The 26631-nt window shown below is 36.9% G+C and overlaps 1 protein-coding gene across 6 annotated transcripts in view; it reads left to right on the top strand.

Annotated features, from left to right (window-relative positions):
• The window catches only part of LOC131439191 (PDZ and LIM domain protein 3), a 124547-nt gene that overhangs the window by 16804 nt on the left and 81112 nt on the right, over positions 1 to 26631 (top strand). Inside the window, exon 1 of one of the 6 annotated variants that reach the window (XM_058609923.1) lies at positions 17641 to 18352. The exons of 1 other annotated variant lie outside the window; for it this stretch is intronic. In XM_058609923.1, the coding sequence (XP_058465906.1) occupies positions 18236 to 18352 (117 nt within the window). In that variant the 5' untranslated portion in view covers positions 17641 to 18235. Of the gene's footprint in view, positions 1 to 17640; positions 18353 to 26631 lie in introns of those variants that run through there. 4 more of the 6 variants (XM_058609922.1, XM_058609924.1, XM_058609921.1 and 1 more) reach the window with 4 other exon arrangements.

Here is a 26631-nt window from a genome sequence, read left to right as displayed (position 1 = left end):
ACCAATAGATCAAATTGTGAATCAATTGTTGATGCTGTAAAATCAATGGTTTATTTTTTTACGGTTTGACAGCAGCTAGAGTGGAAACCAGAGTAGGTTTGGCATCAAGCGAAAACGACATATCAGACGCTGATTCAGAACCATTTCAAAGGAGGCATGTTAAAATTTATTCAATTTACTTGCTTGATGCAGTGAAGTAAATCGTAAATTTAAATTACAAAAAAATAAAAAAGTCTGACAAATTTATTGTGAAATGATGCGAGCGGGGCTCAAAATAGGAAAACAAATAGCAGCAGTCTAACTTTGCTACACGCTCTTTGAACATAACTCATGGTTTGAGTTGCGATTACTCAAATTCATAAACTGGAACAATATGTCAAAATTTAAGTTTGAATTTAAGTAAAATTTACTCAGACCATGAGTTCTCTCGCATTTTTTCATACATTAGAGTAACCGTTGAGTTTTCAAACGTTTGAGAGAAAAAAATACTTCTTGAAGTTCGGTGCGTTTTCATTATTCTTATCGCAGCTAAGAATGCAAGAGTACGTCGTTTTTCTTTGCCGTTTCTAGATCCGGTTTTCGAAACCAGGAATAATCAATCATAGATGTTTTAAATAGAAATTTTGTTGTTTCAATTATGCTAAGTGAGACGTCTAACATAAGGATATCAAAATCATTCATTTTTGACTCCAAGCCTGTCAAAAGGAAATGGTTTTGAATCACTTTTTGAGCTTCCCTTTTAAAACTCATTAAGTTCACTCAAATTAAAAACAAAACTTTTTTTTCTTATTTTAAGTAAAAAATACTCAAATTTTACCAGTTTCGTCCTTAACTCAAAAATGAGTAGATATGTGGTGTTCGGCAAATGACCTTAAAATAGGTTAAAACCGAAATAACTAAATTTAAAAAAAAAACGGTTTTAATCCACCTAGTGGTGTAATAATGCCTTTCTCATATCAATCATACTATCGTATATAATACTGTGGTATTCTTCACAATAATTTTCTTCGATTCTTAAAAGAATAACCGAAATCGGTTTATTTGACCGTCTACTGATAAAAACTATCAATTGAAGAAGATTTGAGATCGATTTAGTCGTTTAGGTCGACTTTTTACGGTTTTCGTCCTTTCCAGTGATGGTATGAAAATTTTACCACACTTTACCCTATATTTCCGCATCCGGAAGTCAGATCCGGATAAAATTCAGGAATTTCGTATTGGACCACGGAAAGATCCCGCTAAGCTAAGTTTGTGAAAATCGGTCTCGCCATCTATGAAAAAAGTTAGAACACATATTTTCATTTTTTTTGCACATTTTACCCCATAACTACGGAACCGAAAGTCGGATCCAAATAATATTCAGGAATTTTGTATGGGACCACAAGCTTTTTCATTTGAATCTAAGTTTGGGAAAATCGGTTCAGCCATCTCTGAGAAAAGTTAGTGCAAAACACGTTACATACACACATACGCACATACACACACAGCCATATTGCGTACTCGACGAACTGAGTCGAATGGTATATGAAACTCGGCCCTCCGGGCCTCGGTTCAAAAGTCGATTTTCACAGTGATTGCATAACCTTTCTATATGAGAAAGGAAAAAATAAAAATAGATATGTGATAACTCAAGTTTGGAGTACGTGCACTTTTCATGAATTTTAGTAGTGTGTCACTTAATTTTTAGTTATGATTAATAGGTGTGGCGCCTTTTAAAAATTCTTCTTGTGAAAGAATGGGTAGAACTTAATAGTGAATATCTTTTGTTGTAGTCAACGCATCAACATAATTCTTTCTCCGTACCATCAAAAATATTTTCAGCGATTTATGATTTAATTTTCACAGTGGGAGACAATTATAAATAACCTCAAATATTTAGTTTACTCAATTTGTTGGATACAATAAAGAAAATTTATCACACTTACTTGCCTTCCTCGCACTCGGATGACTCAAACACTCAGGCTGCGCTCTCATTCGCTTTCCGGACGTCGTGGCGAACAATCGACTTCTCAAACCAGAAACAACAACAGGTTATCAGTCATCGCATTCTGCTACTGGATACTGAATCAGGATTCGGGAACAAAATTTTCGATTGGATTATGAAACCTAATTCTGAACAATCTCACACTGAACGACCGAAATTAGCTCTGCGCCTAATTCGTATTACTGTTTTTGAATTAGTTGATTTTAACAACAAAATTTCCAAAATAACTATAAAATTAGTTAAATTTGAGAATATACTGTGCAGAAAAAAAACTCTTATTTTTAGAGAATGTGTTTAGTTGACGAATATCCTGGACAAAATTTGTTTCTATTTATCTATCACCATCATTACTGAAGGACAGCACAAAGCAAACAAAAATGAAATGGGTTTTATTAACAAGTTTATTAGCCAAAAACTCATGAGAAGTGTCAAAGCAAAACAATCCAATCTAAAAAGGACAGTTTTATTGAAACTGCTTGCAAATTGTTTAGATGTTTTACGCATGTGTTAAGATATATCCATACATGAATTTCTAAACCGATTTGTAAAAATGACGTAAACTCTTAGTGGAAAGTGTATTTATTCAGAATTTGTGCGCATTTGAAGTGATTGTGCGTAATAATATTTTTACGCGGAACAGTGAAGTGAGTTTAGAATGTCGCACTCTAATTCTATTGGCGTATACGTATATGATGTTTTTTGTATCTTCCAGCCTTCCGGGCTACGCCGTCCGGTGTAATACTTGTATTCGGTTTTTGTTTTCCGAGTGCTCAAAGTTTTCAGTGAGAGAGTCGATTTCGCGAAGTCGTATGAAGAAAACAGCGAAAAAAAAAATCCAAAAAAAAGTTTATGTTTCGTTCATGTCTTTTTCTCCAATACAACTTCGTATTTATACCTGCCAATATAAAAAAGACAACCGCGACTGAAATTTTTTTTCGGTAGTAGTGCCATCTAGTGGCTAGTAGTCATTACGGTGTTAACATTTTTTCGGTGACAGTGCGCCATATAGCTGTAAATTGCAAAAGCCAATTCAACCACTTATGTTGGTTGAAAACAACGTTTTATTTCTCTAATTCAACTAAAAATTAGCATTAGCTAAGAAATGACAGCACCTTTAATTAGAGAATTCAACTAAAAAAGTAGCCATTTCAACAAATATTTTATTATTATTAAGGGAATTAGAATTAAGACATATAAATTAGCAAAAGTAAGATTTTTCTAGTTGTCTCAAATAATAACTAACTAAAATCAGAAAATCAACTATTTATTTCACCAAAATGCTGATTTCGGTCTTTCCGTGCAGATTTAGAGTTTAGTTTCAGAATTCGATTCCAGAACACACGTTCTGAATTTAAAACTAAGTCTCTGAAACTGATTCTTAATTCTGTGATTGGTTTCTTGACTACATTTTGGAACAGAATTTGGTCTTTAATTTATGTCTGGAGCTCGAATCCAAAACTCTGATTCAGAAATACACAATTCTGGAACAAAATTCATAATATGGCTCTTAAATCTGGATTCTGGAGCTAAATTTTAAATCTGATCTACCTGAATTTTATAACTGAGTCCAAAACATGAATTATGTTTTAGAATTTACTTCCGTAATTCAGTGGCAAAATTTAATTCCGGATTTCAAATTCAGAATTAAGAAACTGTATAATGGAACTAAATTCGGAACTTTAGTTTTGGAACTAGATTCCGAAATTCTGGTTCGGAAATCAAGTTCAGAATTCCATTCTAGAATAAAATTCAGAACTTGGATTCGGAAAATGAGTGCAGTTCCAGAATCCTAAAACTAAATTCATAAAATAAATTCTTGATCCGGATTCCTAGCCTGAATTTTGCAACTGCACGCCAAGCATGTACCAGGTTCCAAATATAGTCCTTGAAATCAGCTCCCGTTTCTAAATTCTGGTCCAGAATTCAGGTTAGGGCGTTGATAAATGAAGACAAAAATCACTTAGCTGTTATAAACGTCGAACTAATTTCACAAATCGGTTCTTTTTAGAACCATTAAAATATTCCTAAAGATCTATGCGTATTGTATTTTTCCTATCCTGGCACACCTTAGAGCGGAACCGCTTGATAGAAAACGTTCTGAAGTTCTCCTTAACTAATGATGACCTCAATGAACAGGAACCTCAATGCACCATTCCGACGCGCATGTCATATTTGACATATTAAAATAAGTGTTGCCATATCTCAAAATCCATCTCAAAGTGGTTTGCTTACTTTTGTTTTTTTTATTCAATCTTTTTGAATTTGAAGCTAGTACGTTACGGAACACGTCTTAAAAACGACAGCAAAATGAAAAGTTCTTCTCGTTCGTCAAGAATTCTGTAACTTCGAATTGAGGAGTAACTTCCTATCAGTTACTTCTCAATTCGCAGTTACAGAATGCTTGTCGAACGAGAAGAGCTTTTATTTGTAGTTAAAATAAACCAGTAAATTTTCTAAACTGAATGTCTTCAGAAGAGACTGCTAATTATTTTTGTTATAGAATGAAGTGGATTGCTTTACGTTTCTTCTAACTTAATCTAGGTCGATTTCTTCGAGTATCCTTGATTAGTGTACATCACGCATTACACATTACAAGTAGATCAAAAACTTTTCCTGCAAAAATCACAGGACTGCGAAAGCAAATGATGTCCTAATGGTAATAATCAAATCATATATAATAGCCCATAAATGTCTCCGATCTCATATTGCAATAGATAATACAGAAAAAAATATAAAAAACAGATACAGCAACAGATTCTGCTCTCTCGAACTATAGAGAGCAATGTTGGGTGAAAGGTTGATAAGAACCCCATTGGAATCCTAAATCGTTGGTTTTTTCTATGGTTGCAGTTCACTTATGTGTGTTTTTCCCCTCTATGTTAGATAGTCTTTTCAGGATTTTGGCCTTTAAGTCTTCCAACAATGCTAAGTAATACTCGCTGTTGAAGATTTTTCCTTCTTTGAGGTATTTGAGCTTCGGAGAACTTTCCCTTTATTATTATTGTATTGTAAGGGTTCAGTTTTCATGAACAGTCATCAATCGACGCAACAAGACCATCGGATTCCGCATTGATATGGCCAAACACGCTTCCGAAACGAGCTCGAGTTCGTGTTTTTGACCCAGGACAATTCTATCTGCAGAACCTCGCCCTGAAAATGGTTTGTGCACTCAGTACTAATTCTCGAAGCATCTACTAGCTCGCGCATCTTCGCTTTTCGGAGGACCAAAACCATTTCATGTTTTCATGGTTGCCCTGTGTAGCATTGGAGAGCTGGTGGAGAGTCGGTGACCAGGAAATTCACGAAACACACTCTGAAGGAACACTAATCGCATGATATTTATCCAACTTTACTTTGGTTTCCCTTTATAACGATCGGTTGCATTGTGATGAAATTCGGCATGGAAACTCAAATATAAAGGCACATTTGCCGTTTGCGCATTTTATTTTTTACTAAGGGAGAAACTTCGTTGGACCTGAGATTTTTCATTCTCTTTCTCCAGCAGGCATAAAATCTTCTCATCTTTTGTGTCAAAAGATTACTCGATCACATCTTATGATTATCATAATTTAAGCTACAAATGCTATCTATCTAATAGTTATATGTTATAGACTAATCACCACACTAGTGGAAAAAGATTCAAAGAAAACGGTTAATAGTATTACGAGATACATAAGAATTAATCTTGCTAGAGCTTACATTGTAGACATGACACACACTGTAAAATGGTTCATTGAATCCATAATTAGTTCTTGCACGAGAGATCCTGTAAATTACTTCGATGAATTTTCAAAAGTTTAGGTGCAGTAGACGATCTGCGCAATGAAATCAAGATTGGATTAAATCTGCGATAAAAATAGCTTTGAGAGTATCTCAGTGAATAGATAGCATATCAATGAATGAATGAGTCTACATCGGTTTTTGTAACTTGGAAGATTCTTGACTTAGATATCGGTAGCAGTTTCAACTAAATATGATTTTTTTCTAATGGAGTAGGCATTAATATGCCATCGTGTTTTTAGGTCTTCCTCTAATATTTTTTCTAGTGAGTGCTAGATGGAAAATATGTTGATGATAATTAACTTCAATGATATAAATTGATCCTCTGCCCAAGAGTACTGCAAGTACATATAATTCCCCCTTCTGCTGGAAGATAAACATTCGATAGCTTTGATTGAAGCACGAGATATTCAATGAGAAATCTTCTACGTCGGAAGAATAATAAATCCGGCGTTCTCTGCTTTTAACAAGACTTACATCACTAATCTACGTGAAATGCTTCGTGCATGCCAACGGCACAAAAGACTCAAATCTTTTGTTAGTACTAATGATGGTGTAGTTATGAGTTCAAAATTTCTGTGTCATTCTGGTGCATAAGTAGATTTTCACTTTTCGTATCATAAGGAGATGATATGATACAGATTGTATAAAACTTTGAGACACTTAAAAATTGTAGTTGTCCCACTTTTAGGTCAACAAAATTGAAAGTGCCGTTCATTCATAGAGTTAGTTAGAACGAAAGCCAATCTTAATTTGGTGAATCACTGCACTGTTACTATTACATCTCATCTCACTCTTGTTTGCTTTCTCAGAAACAAATTTTAATGATTCACAAGAAATGAATCTCCTCATGCAACAAACTTAGCGTTTTAACTTGATAAAGTGGTAGTAGTAGTAGTACCAGTAGTTTGCACCAAAGCTAAAACAGGTGGTCGCCCAGAACTATTTTCTTCCCACCGCATTGCCGTTGACTCAGCGAGGGGTAACGAACCAAACCAATTAGACTGAGAGACCGCTTTTCACCCAGTGAAAACCAAATTGTACCAGCAATCCTTGGCTCCACGATGCGTGCAGTGTTATTTTTTCCAATAGTTCTCGGGAGAAAATTAATATGCACGCGGAGGCCGACATTTACCTCATAAACGGTTCGTTGGCTTACCTAAATAGCATAGAATGGAATAGTCGCAACGAAAGCACAATCATAAAAATTTCCGAGAGATTTATCGCCGCTGTCTGGCAGGGCAACACATTTCAACACTGGCGCATCCATTTGGGCAAATGGTTTCGGAAAATGTTCGATAACTGAAATTCGGTGAACGTAAGTTGCGTGTTCGTATTACAAAGAAAATGGATGTTAATTTAAAAAAAAAACAGTTTTAAAATAATCTGTAAATTTCAATTCCTATTTCGTGAAAAAGTTAAATTCTGAATTTTTATTTTTTTGCATTATTTTACTAACGCAGCATCGATGCAATGTTTGTTTAGAGCTATGGTTTTTGACACACTATTTTCCGAAAGTAATTAAATAAAACACAACGAATCTTAAACATTGTCCAGCGCGATTTCAAACTGGCAGCGCCTCAGAAACTAGAACAATTCATTCGAAAACAACTACGGCTCACCAACAATCTCATAACATAAACACTACCGCCGTTAGTATGCATGTATTCCGGTGTACTTTCATTTTCCACCATGCAAACATTGTGTAACAGATCAATTGCATCGAAACTGTTTTCCGGATTCTTCAAGTAATCATAGCAACCGAGTGTATTCCGATGATGGTCGGTGGAAAACTGTATAAACAACAACTCATTGAGACGGGAGCGGTCATTCGAAAATAACGGTCGGATTCAGTTACATATTTTTGTCGGACGGTTGGATGATGTGAGAATATTTTCCATGACTAAACTGAAACAAAAAGTGCTTGCGGAGAACATGCGAAATTTAAACAATTAAATCGACGACACGACCTGCCACTCGTCTATTAAAACTGTATCGCAAATCTGACTACCCCTCAGTAACTCGAAATGTCAGAACGAAATTACTTGAAAATTTGTTAAAACTGGCAACTCGATTTGATAAATTATTGATTTCGAATAACAGATACCTTGGATACTGTTATTCAAAAACATGTTTATGTAGACAAACAAAACTAACTCCGAATCGATATATACCAGTCGCGCATTTTACTACTGTGCCTAAAAACAAGAATCGGCCCTTAAAGTTAAGTGAAGCGCTTTGTTTTTGCGATTCGGATATGTTATATTATTTTATTTGCACCACCAGTAATTGTATGCACCGGAAATTTGATACCAAAGCAGTTACCAATCAATTACATCAGCATCTCACACCATTAGAAAAATTCAAAAATGAATTGACACCATTGCATAGTTTTCATAAAATCTTCAAATTATGCGACTAAGAATTTCTTCTAAGATCGTATCATTAGCATTACTATTTTTTCGTGCCATTGAGACAAACTTTTGTTTTATGACTTTTGCTAACCCTAGAATAGTTTTAGTATGACATCTGGATAATTCTTGGAAAGTTCTCTTGAGAAGACTTGAAACGCATCTCCAATAAAGATCTTCATGGAAAACAATAAATCTTTTTATCATGATTTAGCAGATAAATGACATAAATAAATGCATTTTATTGTTACTGACTCAATGTATAAAGGATCTTTGAAAATAGCTTAAATTTAATACTGGTGTTTCAAATCGACATCACAGAACGCAGCAATTTCATTATCGTTCTTTTCCCATTGATTTAAACTTCTGTAAGGGTTCTTCTAGTGTTACGAAAAAATGGTTTTGGTCTCAATTGAATGCATAATAAACAAAATAAACATCCTGCTCCGCGTTTTTTTTTTTTTTGAGAAACAGTAATTTTACTTGATTATTAGCAAATACACATTATAATAAATTCAGTTTCGTCTTGTGTCCATTTTATTGCAACAGATTTGGAAATATGTGGCCGCACACAAGAGAATAGATCGCTTTATTCCGAAATTAATCCTTTTTTCTTGCATTTTCGTGGCAATGGAACGGGATAGTTTTCCAGTTTGTTTGTTTATTTCTATAATTGCGGTTCCTTGACAAATAACGCATAGCAACCAGAACAGTGTTGCCTAAAAAGAATAATTTTATCATTATCAAGGGGCCGCTATATTTGTGGTAACTGACGGAAATCACTCACAGCCACTTTTTATTTAGATTTTTCTTCGGAGTGCCTGGTCGTGTCGTCGATTAAATGTCGTTGAATAGGGATGAGCAAACAACAAAAATGAATTGAAGATACGGAAAATTTCATTTAGTTTTTGAACAATTCTTGAGTTAAATTGCATACAAGCCGATTGGATATTTCAAAAAATTGCGAATTGCCATTCTTCCAACTCTCTAAATAAGCCATCTGAAAGTTTATCTGCTGTTAATCGATCAGCATTCTAATTAACACTAGCCCGTTTAAAAAGCGACTGCAATGTAAATTAGCGATTATTTAATACGATTTTAGCAAATCTTGCATACAGAGGGTGGATTAATCGCGCTTCGAGTTTAGTTGGCCAACTGATTTTGTATAAAACCAGTGCGTTGCAAGCAGCTACCATTCGAGATTTAATGCTTCGATGTGGAAGAAATTTCACATAGATATTTTCAAAAGTAGTTATGTTTTTTTTACCTTTTTATAAGTATAAAATATAGGCGCAGAGGTATACTCATACGTATACGCTGAGTGTCATATACCAATCGATTCAGCCCGACGAACTGAACAAATGTCTGTGTATGTATGTTTGTGTGTCTGTATATGTTTGCACTATAATAAGGCATAGATCCCAGAGATGGTTGAACCAATTTTGACCAATCTAGTTGCGAATGAAGGGTCTTCCAGGAAGTATGTACGCTATTGTTCTTGTTTTCAGATATGATGATTCTTTCTTGACTTAAAGAAATTTCTAGCAGTTCAACTTAAACCGCTAAGCAGACGCAAAGTTTGCACTATTTATGCAACCCTTAAATAATATAACACAGGTATTATATTATTTCTGACGTCTCAGGCGTAAACGAATGACGGCTTATTACTGGCCGTCGCAGAATGTGAACATTTAGGGGTTTTGTTTGTTTGTGCAAAAAGCACATATTTTGTTTCTATTTCTTCTCGTTTCGCCTTCGGCTCATCAGTGCTTAAAGCAGTTCAAATTGAACTGCCATCTCCCATGCTTAGCGGTTTAAGTTGAACTGCTAGGCACGAGATGGCAGTTCAGGCACGAGATGGCAGCCCCAGCAGCGTTTTATCTGTGTTTCAAATATAGAAAAAAAAGAACGGCAGTGTATACCAGTTTTAAATTTAACAGTAGAACTGGTCGAATAAATAAAACTAAAACGGATTGCTGGGGATACGTTTGTTTCAGTTTCATTTACATTATAGACCACCCATATGAATCTTGCAGTTGCTGAATTTGCTCTTATATTATTTAAGGGTTGCATAAATAGTGCAAACTTTGCGTCTGCTTAGCGGTTTAAGTTGAACTGCTAGGCACGAGATGGCAGTTCAATTTGAACTGCTTTAAGCACTGATGAGCCGAAGGCGAAACGCGAAAATAGAAACAAAATATGTGCTTTTTCACAAACAAACAAAACCCCTAAATGTTAAAGAAATTTTTTTTATATAAAAATTTGCAGTAATAATTGTGGCAATTGACCTTGAAAACAGAATATGTTTTCTAATTTAGATACCTTATCGTAGTACCAATCAAACAAGCCATAGGTTGTACGAATTCGTCAATAAACGGTGATGAATATAAAAAAAACACCTGACAATGTTTTCGAAATTTAGTTGAAATATTCTGTGAAATTTTTTTTGTTCATCGAACATCTCGACTTTGAAAGCATATATCAGTCTACTGTGATGAAGTCTAGATAATTTAGCTTAGATGCGATTAGTACATGAAACATATATGTTTGTGCGATAAAAATAAAGTCTTCTATTTTTATGTGAAACACAGTCAGTTTCAATGCGTCCACCATTTTATTCGCTTTAATTTCCTGAGCACTTTGAAGTAGAAAACAACAGTAATTGCTTGCTCGTGACAAAATCGAGACAGATAAAACTTGGATTAAAAAAAATGCTATTAGTTCAATTCAAAACGGATTTTTTTTTTCATTTAATTGTGCATTATTAATCATCTTAAAACTAATTACAGTCACTTAGTTTGGCTGCATGAAGAAAGTGTAGACTTTTCAGTGTGCTCCAGCCATGTGGGTCTGTGCAGACTTCTCTGCAACCAATTTAGCTGCTTTTGACTAAGAATTTTGATTTTTTCTATGTTTGTAGCTTGTTACTTATATTGAGAGAGAGTTCTTTCTTCACGAAGCCCAATACCGCTCGATAGGTCGCAACTCCGGGCAGCTAGGTGGATTCACCTCATTCGGTAGAACAAGGACTTCATACGCTTTACATCATTCGTAACTATCTTTGGCGTAGTGACAATATGCCAAATCGTGCCAGAATAGCGAGGAAGCGTCATAACTGTCTAGGAATGTTAACAATCGCTTCTCTGGACATTCTCATGGGTACATTTGCTTACCGTTCCGATAGTGGGGAAGCCTTGGTTTGCTCGACCACAGCCAAATCAATTTGTCCTAAAATGCTTTTCTACGCCACTCTACAGTGGAGAGTAGGCATCACTGGGAGTACGCTGCGGTGCCTAAGTTGTAGTAAAGTAATTGGCCGACACAGTTATTTTGAGTGACATCGCAGCTGTGGCAAGTGTGTGTTGATTAGTGAAAAGTGTTACTTATTGAATATTGGCGATTTGCGAAACTAAAAAATGTTCAAGCGACGAAAACTGCCAAATTTATTGCCCAACATTAAACTATGTCAACCGATCGAAGCGCCATCTGCATATCATTGTCGGTGTTATCAGATTCATATGGATTGTGTGAAAATTTGCAAGGCAATCGTGTAATTCAAGATGAAAATGTGAAATTGGTCTGCAGCGAACCCAAGAGTTTTGTATGGGACCATGAAACCTTTCATTTGAACTTAAGGCGTTACACCACTGTAGAATTTTCGAAAAATCGGATTTTTTTTCATTGCAAAAGGTCATGTATGATCTTATAAATAATATTCCAAAAGATGAAAAGCGGGCGAATTGTATGGTCCAGACATTGCCGATTAATGGCATGTAAGTATAAGATAGGATCATACAGCACCGAAAACTTTCAACGCGTTTATCTCAGAACCACGTTTTTTAGCTGGCCGGAAACATAAGTCAAGTGAATCTTCACCAATCGACCAATTTTACAGAATATTTTCGATAGTGATCTCCACGTAGGGGTTTTGGAAAATTGTGAATATTTTTTTGTGATGAAAAAATGCGGTTTCATTTTCAAAGGGCTGCCATTTTACAGAAAATCAATTAATTAAAAAAACCCCTACGTACCTCTATGCACACTGAAAAATGAAATTTGAAAATCTTTTATTTTCTGTTCTAGAGCGAAAATTGCGGGAGCTGAATTTCGCGGAAATGCCGCCAAGTTGCCATTTTGTTTTTCATTTTTTAAAACTGTTCGTTTATTTGTACTTAAATATATATATTAAAAAGTTATTACAAAATTCGGATTGCTCCATTTTTTGGATCCCAAAATAATTCCCCAAAAAAGTCCTTCTCGTTTTTTTCTACAATGGTGTAACCCCTTAAGTTTTTTTTATTTAAAAGGTATTTTAATTCAGGCCTATTTGCGTACAAGCTTTGCGTGGCCGAATTAGCCGATTTTTTAAATAACAAATTTTTTGAAGTGGATCTCGTTGTCACTCTTTTTCTAGGACGAGAAGAGCTTCCATATCCCTCCTGCGAGGGTTGAGGGGCACTTTGTTCGTGGCTCGTCTCGTCATCCATTGCTTCATCGGTTGTATTGTTGTTGGTGTCCGTCTTCGTTTCGTTTTCCTTGTTGTTCGTAGTCTTGAGCTCGTTGCTAGTTGCTTTAGATGCGCCTTGTTATACATTAGTTTCAGTTGCTGGTTGGTTTGATGGTGAAACAGGAGTACTGCGCTCACTAGTTTCCATTGTTGAACGGTTGACCTTGTCTTTGGTTGAAGATGTCCTTTTTGCAGTTTCGGTGCAAGGTTTACCGTAGTGTGCAGGTTGTTCACAAAACTGGCCTGTAACCAGCTGATTTTCATAGGTAATCAGCGTTTTACACGGATGTGTCCCACCTTGACCACAAATGATGTAAGATGGAATTGCCTTACGTAGATGCATACGTACCATTCGCACGCCATTCCGGATGCCGGGGAAAAAATTCCGCCATACTTCTCTTTCGATGGAAAGAACTTCACCGTACTGCGACATGATCTCTCGAACGGACTGATCGGTGGCCTGCGGGGGAAGGTCATGCACGCGTACTTCTATGGCATTGTCCACCATGTGCCCAGGGATTTTGTATTTAATGTTATCACACTCAACGCTGTGCACCTCATTGTTAACCGAAGCGAATGCAATTGCATCTCTTTCACGTTTAAACATAATGTACACACAGTTAGACGCTTTGTTAAATTGAATCTCACTTACATTATTAGCGTCTAGATGCATTCGTTTATTAAGTAAGATTTCAATTTCATTTGCTGCTGGTCTAGCTTTGCAACACTTGAAATCTATACAAATTGAATTTGGTCTTGTAGGCCAAGATTCAGGCTTTGTTAAATCGTATTTGATTATTCTGTACACTCTATTGTCCACTGCACTGTATTGTCTTTGTTTCTGTTGTTTCAAACGTAAACGATTCTCGACTGCGTCGGGTGAGATGCGAGCACGAACTGAACCCCTTAAGTTTGTTAAAATCGGTAACGCTATCTCTGAGAAAAGTGAGGAAGTAATTTAAAATTGGAGTTTTTACACTAATCACCCTGTATTTTAGGAATCGGAAGTCGCATCGAAACAAAATTCAGGAACTTTGTTTGTGATAATTATACCTTTAATTTGATTCTAAGTTTGTGGAAATCGGCCTAGCCGTCTCTGAGAAAAGTTATTGCACTAATTTTAATTTGTTTTGTGCATATCACTCTGTAATTCCGGAACCGGAAGTCTGATTCCAAAAATCAGGATTTTTTGTATGAAACTGCAATACCTTTCAATACATCTAAGTTTACTAACATCGGTTCAACCACATCCGAGAAAAGTGAGTGCAAGAATATGTTTCATACATACATACACACACATACACTCCCACCCCGGTATTTTGCGCACTCAATAAAATGAGTTGAATATGAAACTCGGCCTCGGTTCGAAAAACGGGTTTCACAGTGATTTCATAACCTTTCTAAATGAGGGAGGCAAAACAATCACAAAACATGTTACGTAGCTGAATAAAAAATATTAGCCATTTTAGCTTGAATAACGTAACGCAGACTGTCGCCATGCCAATTCAAACGTGCCACAATGCTGCGCTCCTGTTACTTCTATCAATAAATTTAATGCTAAATAGCATTTTATTGGATTCATTCTGAATATGTAGTGCTGTGTAATCAGTCAACTGGATTTAAAACAGCCTTTTGTCGCTAAAATCACTATTTTGAATGTGGCAAAAAATATTGCAATCATTATTTCTCAGTTGCAATTCAGTTGCGAATTTATACAGAACAGATTATTTTTTCGATGCAAACATAATAATTGAATCTTGTACACGGAACCACCCGCGATCCCATTTCAACCAGAATATTAGTTGATTTTCTGAATTCGATTGGTTAAAATTTGGTACAACTAATCGATTGTTGTTTTAACTAAACTGTCATTTTTGTTTTTCGATTAGCAGAAACGATGGTTGAAACAACTAATTTAATTGGTTGAAAAAAATGCTGTCAATTTTAGTTGAAATAACTGGTGTTGTTATTGAAACAAAATTCTGTTAGTTGAAAAATAAATCCGTTTTATTTGTTTTAGAAATTGCAAATAGTTGAATCAACTCGAACAATGTTATTGATTTGCGAAAATAATAAAAATATACTTACTGATACACGTCATGATCTATTTGAAATAAGTTCGGTATGTTGAGATTCGCGATATAAATAGCATTGTTAAAATAAAAACAGTATTTTATATTGACATGAAATATCATTAGGGCTGGGAAAACCACCGATCACTGCTGATTTCAAGTGATCTTAACCGAGGAATAAAATATCATTACGAAATCAGAACTGATCTGATCTCTGAGTGATTTTGATTTTTGTATGATCATGATCATGTCAAATCGAGATCAGCAAAGATCTAAATTCTAAAAAATTACTTCTGATTCGAACGGAAATGATTGATGTAGAAAAACGTTTTCAATCAGCATAAGTGCCCGGAGGGGCGAATAATTAGCGAAATTATTAAATTTACCTAAAATGATGCCTTTAAACGGTTGAACTAAGGTTATGCACTGATAATTTTAGTCAATTTATATGAGCTTGGGTGCATCAACCACTGGGAATTGGAATTTTGAGACGGCAATTCAAACGCGCCATTCAATCGCAGCGGGTTCTGTGTGTTTGAAACCCTTCGTTCCTGTATCTTTTATAAATTAAATTCATATCAAAAAGGGTTTTATCGCTAATGCATGAACATCATCATCGATATCAAACAGCTGGAAGTAAAACAGTCTGCTGGAAGTAAATCAATGATCGAATTTGAAGCATAAAATTTTTGCGCATACCTGAAAGATTACGAGATGATCATTCATTAAAATTTTCTAATTTGTCACCAAATCTTTTTTATCTTAAACAAGTTTAACTTTATCACAACACCGCTGTTAGATAAACACTTGTTATCGTAAATTTCTCAATGAACACAATTTCACCAAACGCTTTAACCATCGATGTTGTTTTCATTGACATTTTGAAGCGACGCGAACAGATTTCAACTAAAAAACTTGTTGATTTTGCATTGCGATTATTGTTTTGCTTTCAACTGTCTCCAGCATTCAAAACAACATATTTTTCACAGCATTCAAAACAACATATTTTTCAACTACTTGAATATATGCAAATCAAAAACCATATTGGTTGAATCAAAAAGAAATTAGTTAAATCAACTATCGCAAAAATCGAAAACTGCGATATCGCAATTTTATGATCGAAGGGTTCTCCGTGCACGGAACCACCCGCGATCCCATTTCAACCAGAATATTAGTTGATTTTCTGAATTCGATTGGTTAAAATTTGGTACAACTAATCGATTGTTGTTTCAACTAAACTGTCATTTTTGTTTTTCGATTAGCAGAAACGATGATTGAAACAACTAATTTAACTGTTTGAAAAAAAAATGCTGTCAATTAGTGAGGACACATACCTTTCAATTTTAACAAATATTTTAGTTGAAATAACTTATGTTGTTATTGAAACAAAATTCTGTTAGTTGAAAAATAAATCGGTTTTATTTGTTTTAGACATTGCAAAAACGTTTTGAATCAGCAAAAGTGCCCAGAGGGGCGAGTGCGAAATTATTAAATTTACCTAAAATGAGTATTGGAAGATGATGCCTTCAAACGGTTGAACTAAAGTTATGCACTGATAATTTTAGTCAATTTATATGAGCTTAAGTGCATCAACCGCTGGGAATTGGAATTTTGCGACGGCAATTCAAACACGCCATTCAATCGCAGCGCGTTCTGTGTGTTTGAAATCCTTCGCTCCTGTTACTTTTGTAGATTAAATTCATGTCAAAAAGCGTTTTATTGCTAATGCATGAACATCATCATCGGGATCAAACAGCTGGAAGTAAAACAGTCTGCTGGAAGTAAATCAATGATCGAATTTGAAGCATAAAATTTTTGCGCATACCTGAAAGATTACGAGATGTCACCAAATCTTTTTCATCTTAAACAAGGTTAACTTTATCAAAACACCACTGTTAGATAAACACTTGTTATATTAAATTTCTCAAATCGAATGAACACAATTTCACCAAACGCTTTAACCATCGATGTTGTTTTCATTGACATTTTGAAGCGACGCGAACAGATTTCAACTGAAAAAGTTGTTGATTTTGCATTGCGATTATTGTTTGGCTTTCAACTGTCTCCGGCATTTGACAGCATTCAAGACAACATATTTTTCAACTACTTGAATATATGCAAATCAAAAACCATATTGGTTGAATCAAAAAGAAATTAGTTAAATCAACTGTCGCAAAAATCAAAAACTGCGATATCGCAATTTTATGATCGAAGGGTTCTCCGTGTAGTTCCAAATTTAGTTTGATCCATGGTGTCTTATGATAACTGGTCATGTAACATGATATTGACCTATAATCTATTTGAGTAGTTGTGTTCTTATAAATTTTCACACATGAAATCTTCATTCACCAGCGCTTCACTTTGAACCGCTGTGAACTGATGAGTAGACATACGAAAATAAAGTAAATATCAAGTAAATATTCAATGCTTGAAAAAATAAGACACTGCTAGTTTCAAGTATCTGACCACAGCCAAAATAACGATTTCAACGAAAACTCAAAATTAAGCTGCGGCTTTTCCACTCATTCAAACAAACGCCGTCAGCACCGAAATGTAAACGATCTTGACGATCACGCCGCTAACATGGTCGGAACTTTTGCTCAGCAGCACCCACAAGCCCGAGAGTTAATAACCATTCATACCTCTACTACATACATTCGCTCAGTGAGTGAACTGAGTCGGTATACGGGCCGGTTCGGTGAAACGTACTACCGATGCATCCTCTAGTCTTGGTTGGCTTCCGATGACGGTGATGATCATGATCGTCATCGAATTTTTCATCGTGGACAGGGAAAATCCGCCACCACCCTCCGAATGAGCGCGATCGCGTTCGTTGTAGCCGAGCTAACGGACAAACAAACGAATTTTAGTGCATGAGTGGCTTTCCTGACGATTAAAATAAATAAATTTATTTTTCCTCGGACCCGAATGCTAGAAAGCGGTGAGTGCAAAGCAAAGCAGCCCCCAGTACTGTGCCTGTCTGTGGTGTCGTGTCGGAAGATTAAAGAGCATATTGCTCTCAAACGGTGGTTTTTTCTTCGGCCAGTCGGACTGGTCTCGCGGACCAAGCGAAAATAAGAAACGAAATCCGTGTCGCGAATTTCCATATTCGAGTTTAAAATTTGATTGATTATTTTCGAAACTTCAAACAAAACATTCAAGTTCAAGCGTAGAGCCAGTGGTGGTCGTGGTGTTTTGAAGTAGAATCGATTCCCTTTTTCGAAAGGGATAAAATTCCGAAAGTGGCGAAAAAGAGGATCACCGTGTGATATAAGAGTGATCCGAGTGGCGAGAAAAATCGAGAAAATACTGTGATATTTTGGTTTGTGGTAGCTTTTCTTCTTCCTGATATTCGCTGAAATCCGCAAAAAAAACGAAACGATTTTGCGTGTCAGTGGGCGTGAATTCCAATTTTTCGGTCGATTGAAAATAGAGTGGCCACTTTCGAAACCCAAAGTGCAAAGCAAGTGAATTGTGAGCAATGAGTCCGAAACCGCACGACTTTCTGGTAACATTGCGCCGGAATTCACCTCAGATTCCATGGGGCATTCGGTTGGTTGGCGGAACCGACCTCAACGCACCTTTGATCATCACTCGGGTAGGTTAAATTTTTCTCTAGCTGTAGAATTTTTCTCTAGCTGTAGAATACCTGCTTACTAGGATGTGACAATACTCGTACCGTTCGACAGTGACAATTCCGCTGCAAATTTGATGACAAACATGGCGTAATACGTCCGTGACATTCGTCGGATGCACCGATTTGCGTTGAAGGTGATAGTGGTTCGAGAAAATGCGCAATTTTAAAATGTGTAAGGAGTGTGGCAGGCCAAGACGGAAGCGATGCGCAGGTTAACACGTCAGCTGAGGATCTCAAACAGTGCGATCGCAAGCATTTTCACCCATCGAAACGATTTGATATAACAATAACAACACGAGTTGTGGATTTGGCTGACCGGATGCCGAGCAGAACATCAACTCTCGAAAAAAAGGCATCTGAGGCAATTTGCGAACCAAAATCGGTTTTCAGATGACAATTATTTCACGGTCCACATGAACTGACAAAACAAATATTGCTCAATACGGACCGCAGTGGCATGCACAGAATTTTGTAACATTCAAACACTGATTTACAAGTTCACATCTGATTCCGTTCCATCACGAGTCGGTGCCAAAACAAAAAACGAGTGGGTATTTGTTTACTAATAGCAGAGATCCATTCTTCATTTGCGCTTTTGACCGCTAGAATTTATTGTCATTTCTATTAAGCTTGCCATAGTGAAAAATGACCTGTCTGATGTGTACCGAAAATAGTAAAAAGTGAGATGTTTCTTGAATTCAAATTGAAAATTTGAATCTCGAATCCAATTTCCTATTAGATTCACACTACACAATTTGTGATTTTCATTCTATTATTCTTCTCTTGATGATGATCCTCACAATCAATCGTGACATAATTTATACGTAATAAATTCGCGCATGCTTTTTTGGTAGAGACGTTGTGCTATGCTCTTATAGCCTCGGCTCCGGTTGCTACTGTACAAAGTCTGCTGCGATTGGTAAAGAAAAGTCAAAGTGCTAACATTCTGATGTGGAACTTGACTTTCAACAGATTTTCTAACCGGTCTAACAGGAATCAGGAATCAGAATAAATTGGCTCAAATGGCACGTTCCCCTTGATATTTGGAGATTTGTACCATGCCATCAATTTGTTTTTAGCATCATTTTCCCGATATATAAGAGGGAAGGATTGAAAGGAAATGGTAAGGGTTGGACTAGGAGGATGGGAAAAATTGACGACACAAAAACACAAAAAAGCAGAAGTAAATTCTGCTCCCCTAAGGGATGCTGAACAATCTGCTGGGGATCACATTTAGTGGAAGCAGAAGTAAATTCTGAACTTCTACGAGGTCCCGAACAGTCTGCTGTAAAACCTATTTAGGTTTGTTACTATGTGCGTTCTTTCTGATGAAGCACAGTTATCAAAACCTCCAACCCCGAGAGAATTTAGAGATTTTACAAAAGCGACACCATTCTGCACTCCCGGAAGAATGCAGAACGATTCGTAGTATGTACGAGCAGAATTAAATTCGGTACCCCATAAAGGATGCTAAACCCTATTTAAGGTGAATACAGAAAGGATTCATTCACTCCAGGAAGAACGATGAACCCTTCTGACTATAGCTCCTTACAACATTGGGTGAGAAACGAGAGAATATTCTTCAATTGTAGCTACGCATTCACAGACTCAACCATGTATGGAGAACCAAAAACCCGGATACGTAGTTGCGTCAAGGCGGGACAGTTACATATCAGATGATATGAAGTACCATAATCGCATTCACACAAATCACACGAATAATACTCAGTACGTTGAATAGTAGCCATGTGATAATTGAGTTTGCAATGTCCAGTCAGAGCTCTGACCAGAATACTGCAACGGTGCTTGGAAAAATGCCGACGAATGACATTTTCAGATATAAATCTGGTTAGAAATGCTTTTGTCTGAGCGCAAGTTTGCAAGCTGCGCCAGTAGCTGGCATATTTGGATGCAGCCCAAGAACGAATCTTGTGCTTTATCCAACTAGTTGAAAGTGGTAAAGCTGGTTCAGGACCAACGAAATCATTCGTTGCACCAGCTCTAGCCAACTCATCAGCCCATTCATTTCCAGTAATACCAGAATGGCCGGGTACCCATAAGAAGTAAACAGCATTTGAAATGCTGAGGTCTTCAATTTGAGTTCGACATGCGATCACTAGATTCGACCGTGAATCATTCGAACTAAGTGCTTTTAAGGCTGCCTGACTGTCGGAACAAAAATAAATTCGTTTACCACAGATCCTCTGCTGAAAAGCCAATTGTATTCCACACAGGATCGCGTAGATTTCTGCTTGGAACACAGTACAGTATCTACCAAGTGAGCGAGACTGCTCTAGCCTCATTTCACGACAGTAGACACCAGCACCAGCACGACTATTCAACAGTGAACCGTCCGTATAACAAACTATGTGTTCATCAAGTTGTCGTTTCAAACAACCAGACTACCATTCCTCACGAAGAGGATAGCTCACATTGAATGTTTTGAAAGGAAAACTGCATGTGACCGTTAGGTCACTAGGAGCGAGTAAATACTCATCCCACGTAAACGTTTGAGACCACAAGCGAGTGTGGCTAGTAGCATAATCTAACGGGTAACTGTTCCAAAGCCCTGTAACCTTAAGACGGTATGGGGCTGTCCATAAAAGACGTCACGCCACAAGGGGGAGGGGGGAGTTTCATAAAACGTGACCTTTTGTGACAGGGGGAAGGGGGGAGGATTTTGGAATGTGACGTCCAATATATTCAATGAGCGCATTTTTGAAATACCTAATTATATTACTGCTTTGCCCTATTTCCTGAGAAAATCTCCACAATAAACGTTTAAATTCTATAGGAAAACGTGTATTTGTTGATGTAAAAGCCTCTTCTTGTAAATTCGGTAATGAGTGATGCAGGAAATCATTTCTGTTGTGATAAGCAAAAGTGCACGGAGGAGCGAGTAAATTAGCGAAATTAATAAATTTTGCCTAATATGAGTAAAAAAGAAAAAGATGCCTTCAAACGGTTTAACTTAAGTTATGCACTGACAATTTTTTCAGTAATTTAATTTTCTAGTATTGATTATAGTATATCATAAGAATTTCTCTTATCTGATTCTGATGCAGTTTATTAAATTGCACTTCATTTGAAAAAGGGCGGGAGATCAACGATTTCAGACGTAGATTATGTCATGTCTTATCTTGATCATATGTGATTTTCCTCCACTAAGATCAAAGCTTATCGAATCATCCAATGATTGAATTTACATAAATCAAGAATCATTTTAGCTCAAAATCACTACCCATTGTGTGACGGAAGATGTGATTTAAAATTCACTAATACACTGATCTTGAAAAGATTCTTCGGCATTGATCTCGTTTTGATGAGGTTTGGTCTTTATTTTCTCAGCCCTGTATGCTACACTAAGGAAATATTGTTCTTTACCTAAAACAATAATATATCTGAGTACCCCTAGGAGGAATAAAACAGACGATTTAAATATTTCATCAATTCTAACCAAATACTTTTGTTAATTTATATAATTGATATAAATAAAATAATTCAGATGATTTTGTAGTTTTAGGGATATTTTTTAATCTAATGACAGCATGTAATAAATCGATTTTTCCCTCATATTTGCATGGTTTGTCATACATATTGAGAATGTATTGAGATGAATTTTATTTATTTTGAATTCGTGACATGTGACATAGGGGGGTGAGAGGGTCTTTGCTTCTGTGACAATTTGTGACAAAGGGGGGATGGGGAGTCAAAAATCGCCAAAAAAAGCGTGACGTCTTTTATGGACAGCCCCTATGCACAAGATAATGCTTCTTGTTTTAAGAACACATGTAGTGGTTTAATGCACAGTAGCGCCTCTAGAGCAGCAGTAGAAGTTGTCGTGAATGCTCCTGTCATCGCCATTAGGACCATCCTTTGGAGATGATTTAGCTTTGACTGAACTGTCGTGACTTCTCCTTTCTGCCACCATACAAGACATCCATATGCTAAAATTGGTCTAACAATAGTTGTGTAGATCCAATGAACGTATCTGGATTTGAGTCCTCATGATTTTCCAAAAGCTCGTTTGCATTGGCCGAAAGCCATGCAAGCTCTTTTAATCCTGAAGTCAATGTGAGAAGACCAATACAGTTTTGAATCAAAAATAACCCCGAAGTATTATTTAACTTGATCAACCACAGTGACCACTAAACCGAAGAACTGTAACGGACGAGCTCCTGTGATTATCCTACGATGAATAAAAAGCACCATTGATGTTTTGCCCGGATTTACAGATAATCCAACCTGACACCATTGTTGAACAGATCGCAGGGCTTGCTGCATTAAATCAAAGAGAGTGTTAATGCTTATACCGGTCAGCAATTTTTGATAATCGTCGGCAAAATCATAAGTCGGAAAACCAAGATTATTAAGTTTCGTTAACAAACCATCAGCGACTAGGTCGATAAAAGTGGGGATAGTACACCACCTTGAGGACACCCACAGACAATCAGCTTTCTAATCTCTGCTTGCCGAAGCGATGAACAAAGAAGTCGATTGCTAAGCATTGCGTGTATCCAGTAAGGGAAAAACCCAAGTTATTCCGTTCACGACTGCATTGTTTAACCTCCTGCAGCCATTCAGTCTTCGGCACGGAAATACACCTTGTCTTAGGAGTTCCTATTTTTGTGGCCTTTTACGACATGGAACAGGAAACCAGTGGATCAATTCTTGGTAAAAAATAATTCCGCCGGATGCCACACGGCTTACCTGTTTGGTGGACTTATATCAACGGTACAGGTGGACCGTAGCGTTATTCTTAGCCAGTTGGGAAACCGCTACCGACACTACACGGCTATCTAGGCTGCTCAGAGAGGGAAGTTAACATTGATGGTCAACTTCCATGGGTGGCCGAGCAGCCACATATTTGCTACTGTACAAAGTCTGCTGCGATTGGTGAATGAAAGTTCTGATGTGGAACTTGAACTTCAACAGATTTTCTAACCGGTCTAACAACTACACGGCTGATGCAATGAATCTTCTGTTGCTGACAATGGCTTTTTAACACATTTTACTCAAAAATAACTAAGCAGTCGAGAAAAACAAATGAACAAATCCCCCTCAAAATAATATCTTCCCGACCCCAATACGCTTGTGTCAACATTTTTTTTTCAATCCTCAAAACAGTTGTTAAAGTCAATTTTCGGAATACCCTCTAATGCGCGTAGCGATTCACGTTGCGATGTCTTCAATTGACTCAAAACGGTTTCCCCGGAGCGGTCGTTTGAGTTTGCTTATTAGTCAGAAGTCATACGGAGCTGAATCAGGCGAATACGGTGGTTGCGGAACGATTTTGGTTGAATTTTCGGCGAAAACATCACGAAGAATCAATACAGTATGCGACGGTGCATTATCGTGGTGCAAAACCTAAGAGTTGTCGGCCCATAATTCATGCTTTTACTGGTCCTTCCGATATTTCAACAATCCCAGTAAGGTCTTTGACTGTTATTCGTCGATTTTAGAGCACCAATTCCTAGACTTTATTGACGTGTTCATCATCCGTTGATGTTGATGGCCGTCCTGGACGTGGTTCGTCGTCAACGCATTCTCGACCCTCTCTGAACAACTTGTACCAATCAAAAACACTGGCTCGCGAAATACAGATATCACCGAAGGCCTTTCGCAACATTCTGAATGCTTCGGCACCAGAAATTTGATTCCGCACATAAAATTTAATGGAACTTCGACTGGTTGACTAATTTCACTCATTGTAAAAATCGCCGATTGCACTTTTAAGGGCTGAGGCCAGTAGGTCGCGTAAAACCACGGGGCTCGCTGTGCGTATTACATTTCTCTCCATGCTCTCTCACAAACGTGTAAAATGACTCTCGATGTGGCTGGGTGGCCAAGAAAGCTTTGATATTTTCAGTTACAAGTTTGACTACATCACATAAAATCCAAGAAAGCTGCCGCTTGTTTGGCAGCCTTGCTGAGCCGATTTTATTTCTCTCTTAGGTTTCGTTACGTTACCAGGAAGCTGGGGCAGAAAAAATGGCGCCAACATAGAAATCGACTTACTTCCACAAAAATAACTTACACTTCATTTTCATCGCGACAACATATATGTTTTTATGCACTAATCGCATCTAAATTAAATTATCTAGACATTGTCAGGATAGATTTTTGATCCATGCTTTTGAAGGCGAGATTTTCAATGAACAAGTTTAAAGTTGCCGTTTTCAGCTATGCAATTCTTCCTTCAGAAAAAAGACTTTCCCGACCGTTAAAGTTAAACAATCATTCTGAAATTTTCACAGAATAATCTAAACTAATTTTCTAAGAGATTGTCAGTTGGGTTTTTTATATTCGTCACCGAAATCAGAGAAAATCAGATTTGAAGCGTGAAAATAGCCCTTTTAAACGCCCTAAAACACACTGGCCTCAGCCCTTAATACTTCAGAAAGACAGACATGTACTAAACACTAAGTAATATTTTGACGTGACACTTGACACAGATGTCACTGACAGTGATACCAACCTAGAAAAAAATTATGTTTCTGCGCGAAATATAATTCAAAAGTCCTACTACTTTTATCCACAGTAGTATATCCCGTATTTGGAAACATGATCATGAGTCATTTTTGGTTAACAATACCCAACGTGAAACCTACCATTTCCAGTAAGTGTATAAAATAGTGATAATGAAACCGTCGAAAAGTGTCCCCCTGAGGCAAGACTCAGGCCTATAAACGTTTAAGACTGTGTTGAACTGTTTTACTTTTGAGCTATCCCAGGTGATGAGATATAAATGCGGAAAAGGAAATAAACAAAAACTCTTTCAGTTATGGAAAAAAATGTTATCTATCTATTGGTATAATCATGCCGTTCTTTAAAATAATTCTATAGCTATTTTTTATATGTATAAAAAAAGGAAAAAATTACAAAAAAGCGTTTCTCGATTCAAATTATCCCTTACTCCCCCTTAAAAAACACGGAATTATTTCGGATGGTGATGAAAAAATAGCTAAGACAAATAATTGCTTTTGAAAAATTTCCATGGAAGGTAATTATATAAGTTTATTTGCAAAAAAAATTGTACACCCTTTCGAGCGGCCTTCTGGCAGTCTATCGGGATGCTTTTTGGGTTCTTTCTTTTTTCTTCTATTTATCAATTCTTCCTCAGTTAACGCGACAAAATTGTTGGATTAGATCTTACAGTTTTCCCTGAAACTAGCAGTGGGACGCAACCGGTGAACGTTAGGCGGGTTTGCCGACTTGGGTACCACATCGTTATTCAGCCGCTCCATTTCTTTCAACGATCGCTTCGAGTAGTGGGCCGATGCCAGATCCGGTCAGAACGACGTGTCTTCATCCTTATGGTATTTCTTGGTGTACGACGCAACTTCCAGCATACATTTCGTACAATGAATATCGCCGTTCACGGTCAGTCCGGAGCGAGAAAAGAGCGTCCCTTTTCACTGATTGTCAGCCTCAGCTGCACCTTCTTGGGGAACCTGGTGTGTGAAATGAACTTCACCTCGTCGGTCATCCGGAGCTTTCTTTCGATGCTCTGATCTCTGGTGGGAACGGACGTATCCGGCGTCCACAAAGTGCCTCACGATGTCCGTTTTCGACGCGGCTGGATGCCGTTTTTTGGATGTGCTTTTTTCTGAACGGATTTGCTTCACTGTTTTTGCCATCACGGTTAGAGTTCGACTGATGGAGATGTCAAATTTTATCTGCCGACTCATGGGTTACTATGTTAGAGGCTGCATGGGTAGTTTCGTCAGCGCGGGTGGAGGTAAACCCACGAAATATCGACAATTTTATTATTTTTTGAACGAAAACGTTAGTGAAAAGTAATGCATTTATAATGCCAAAAAGTCAATATTTTTATAAACTAAGATTCAATCGAAAGGGTTTAGAATCTCATAGAGTTTAGTGATCCTTGGACATTATTTGGATCCGTTTTCCGGAATGTTTTTGCTTTTCTTATATAAAAAGGTTATGTAATCACTAGCAAAATTGACTTGAAAAATTTGTTATATGTCATATACCATTCCACTCAGTACGTCGAGTCGAGCAATGCTTCTCTGTGTGTTATGTATGTATGTATGTATGTATGTATGTGCGTGTATTTATCTAATAATGTTACTCATGTCAAGCTGTACCGGTTAATTTGTTAACGAAAGGTTAATTCATATGTAAAACGGAATGTTTTCGCATGTTTTTCTGTTAAATCAATATCTTTTCATCAATATCAACGCACATTCGTAGAATATTACGTAAAATTTTCATGA

The sequence above is a fragment of the Malaya genurostris genome, chromosome 3, assembly GCF_030247185.1.
Source record: "Malaya genurostris strain Urasoe2022 chromosome 3, Malgen_1.1, whole genome shotgun sequence".
In the NCBI taxonomy this organism is placed as follows: Eukaryota; Metazoa; Arthropoda; class Insecta; order Diptera; family Culicidae; genus Malaya; species Malaya genurostris.
Note: the sequence above shows the minus strand (reverse complement) of the source record. Positions and strands in the feature narration are given on the sequence as shown.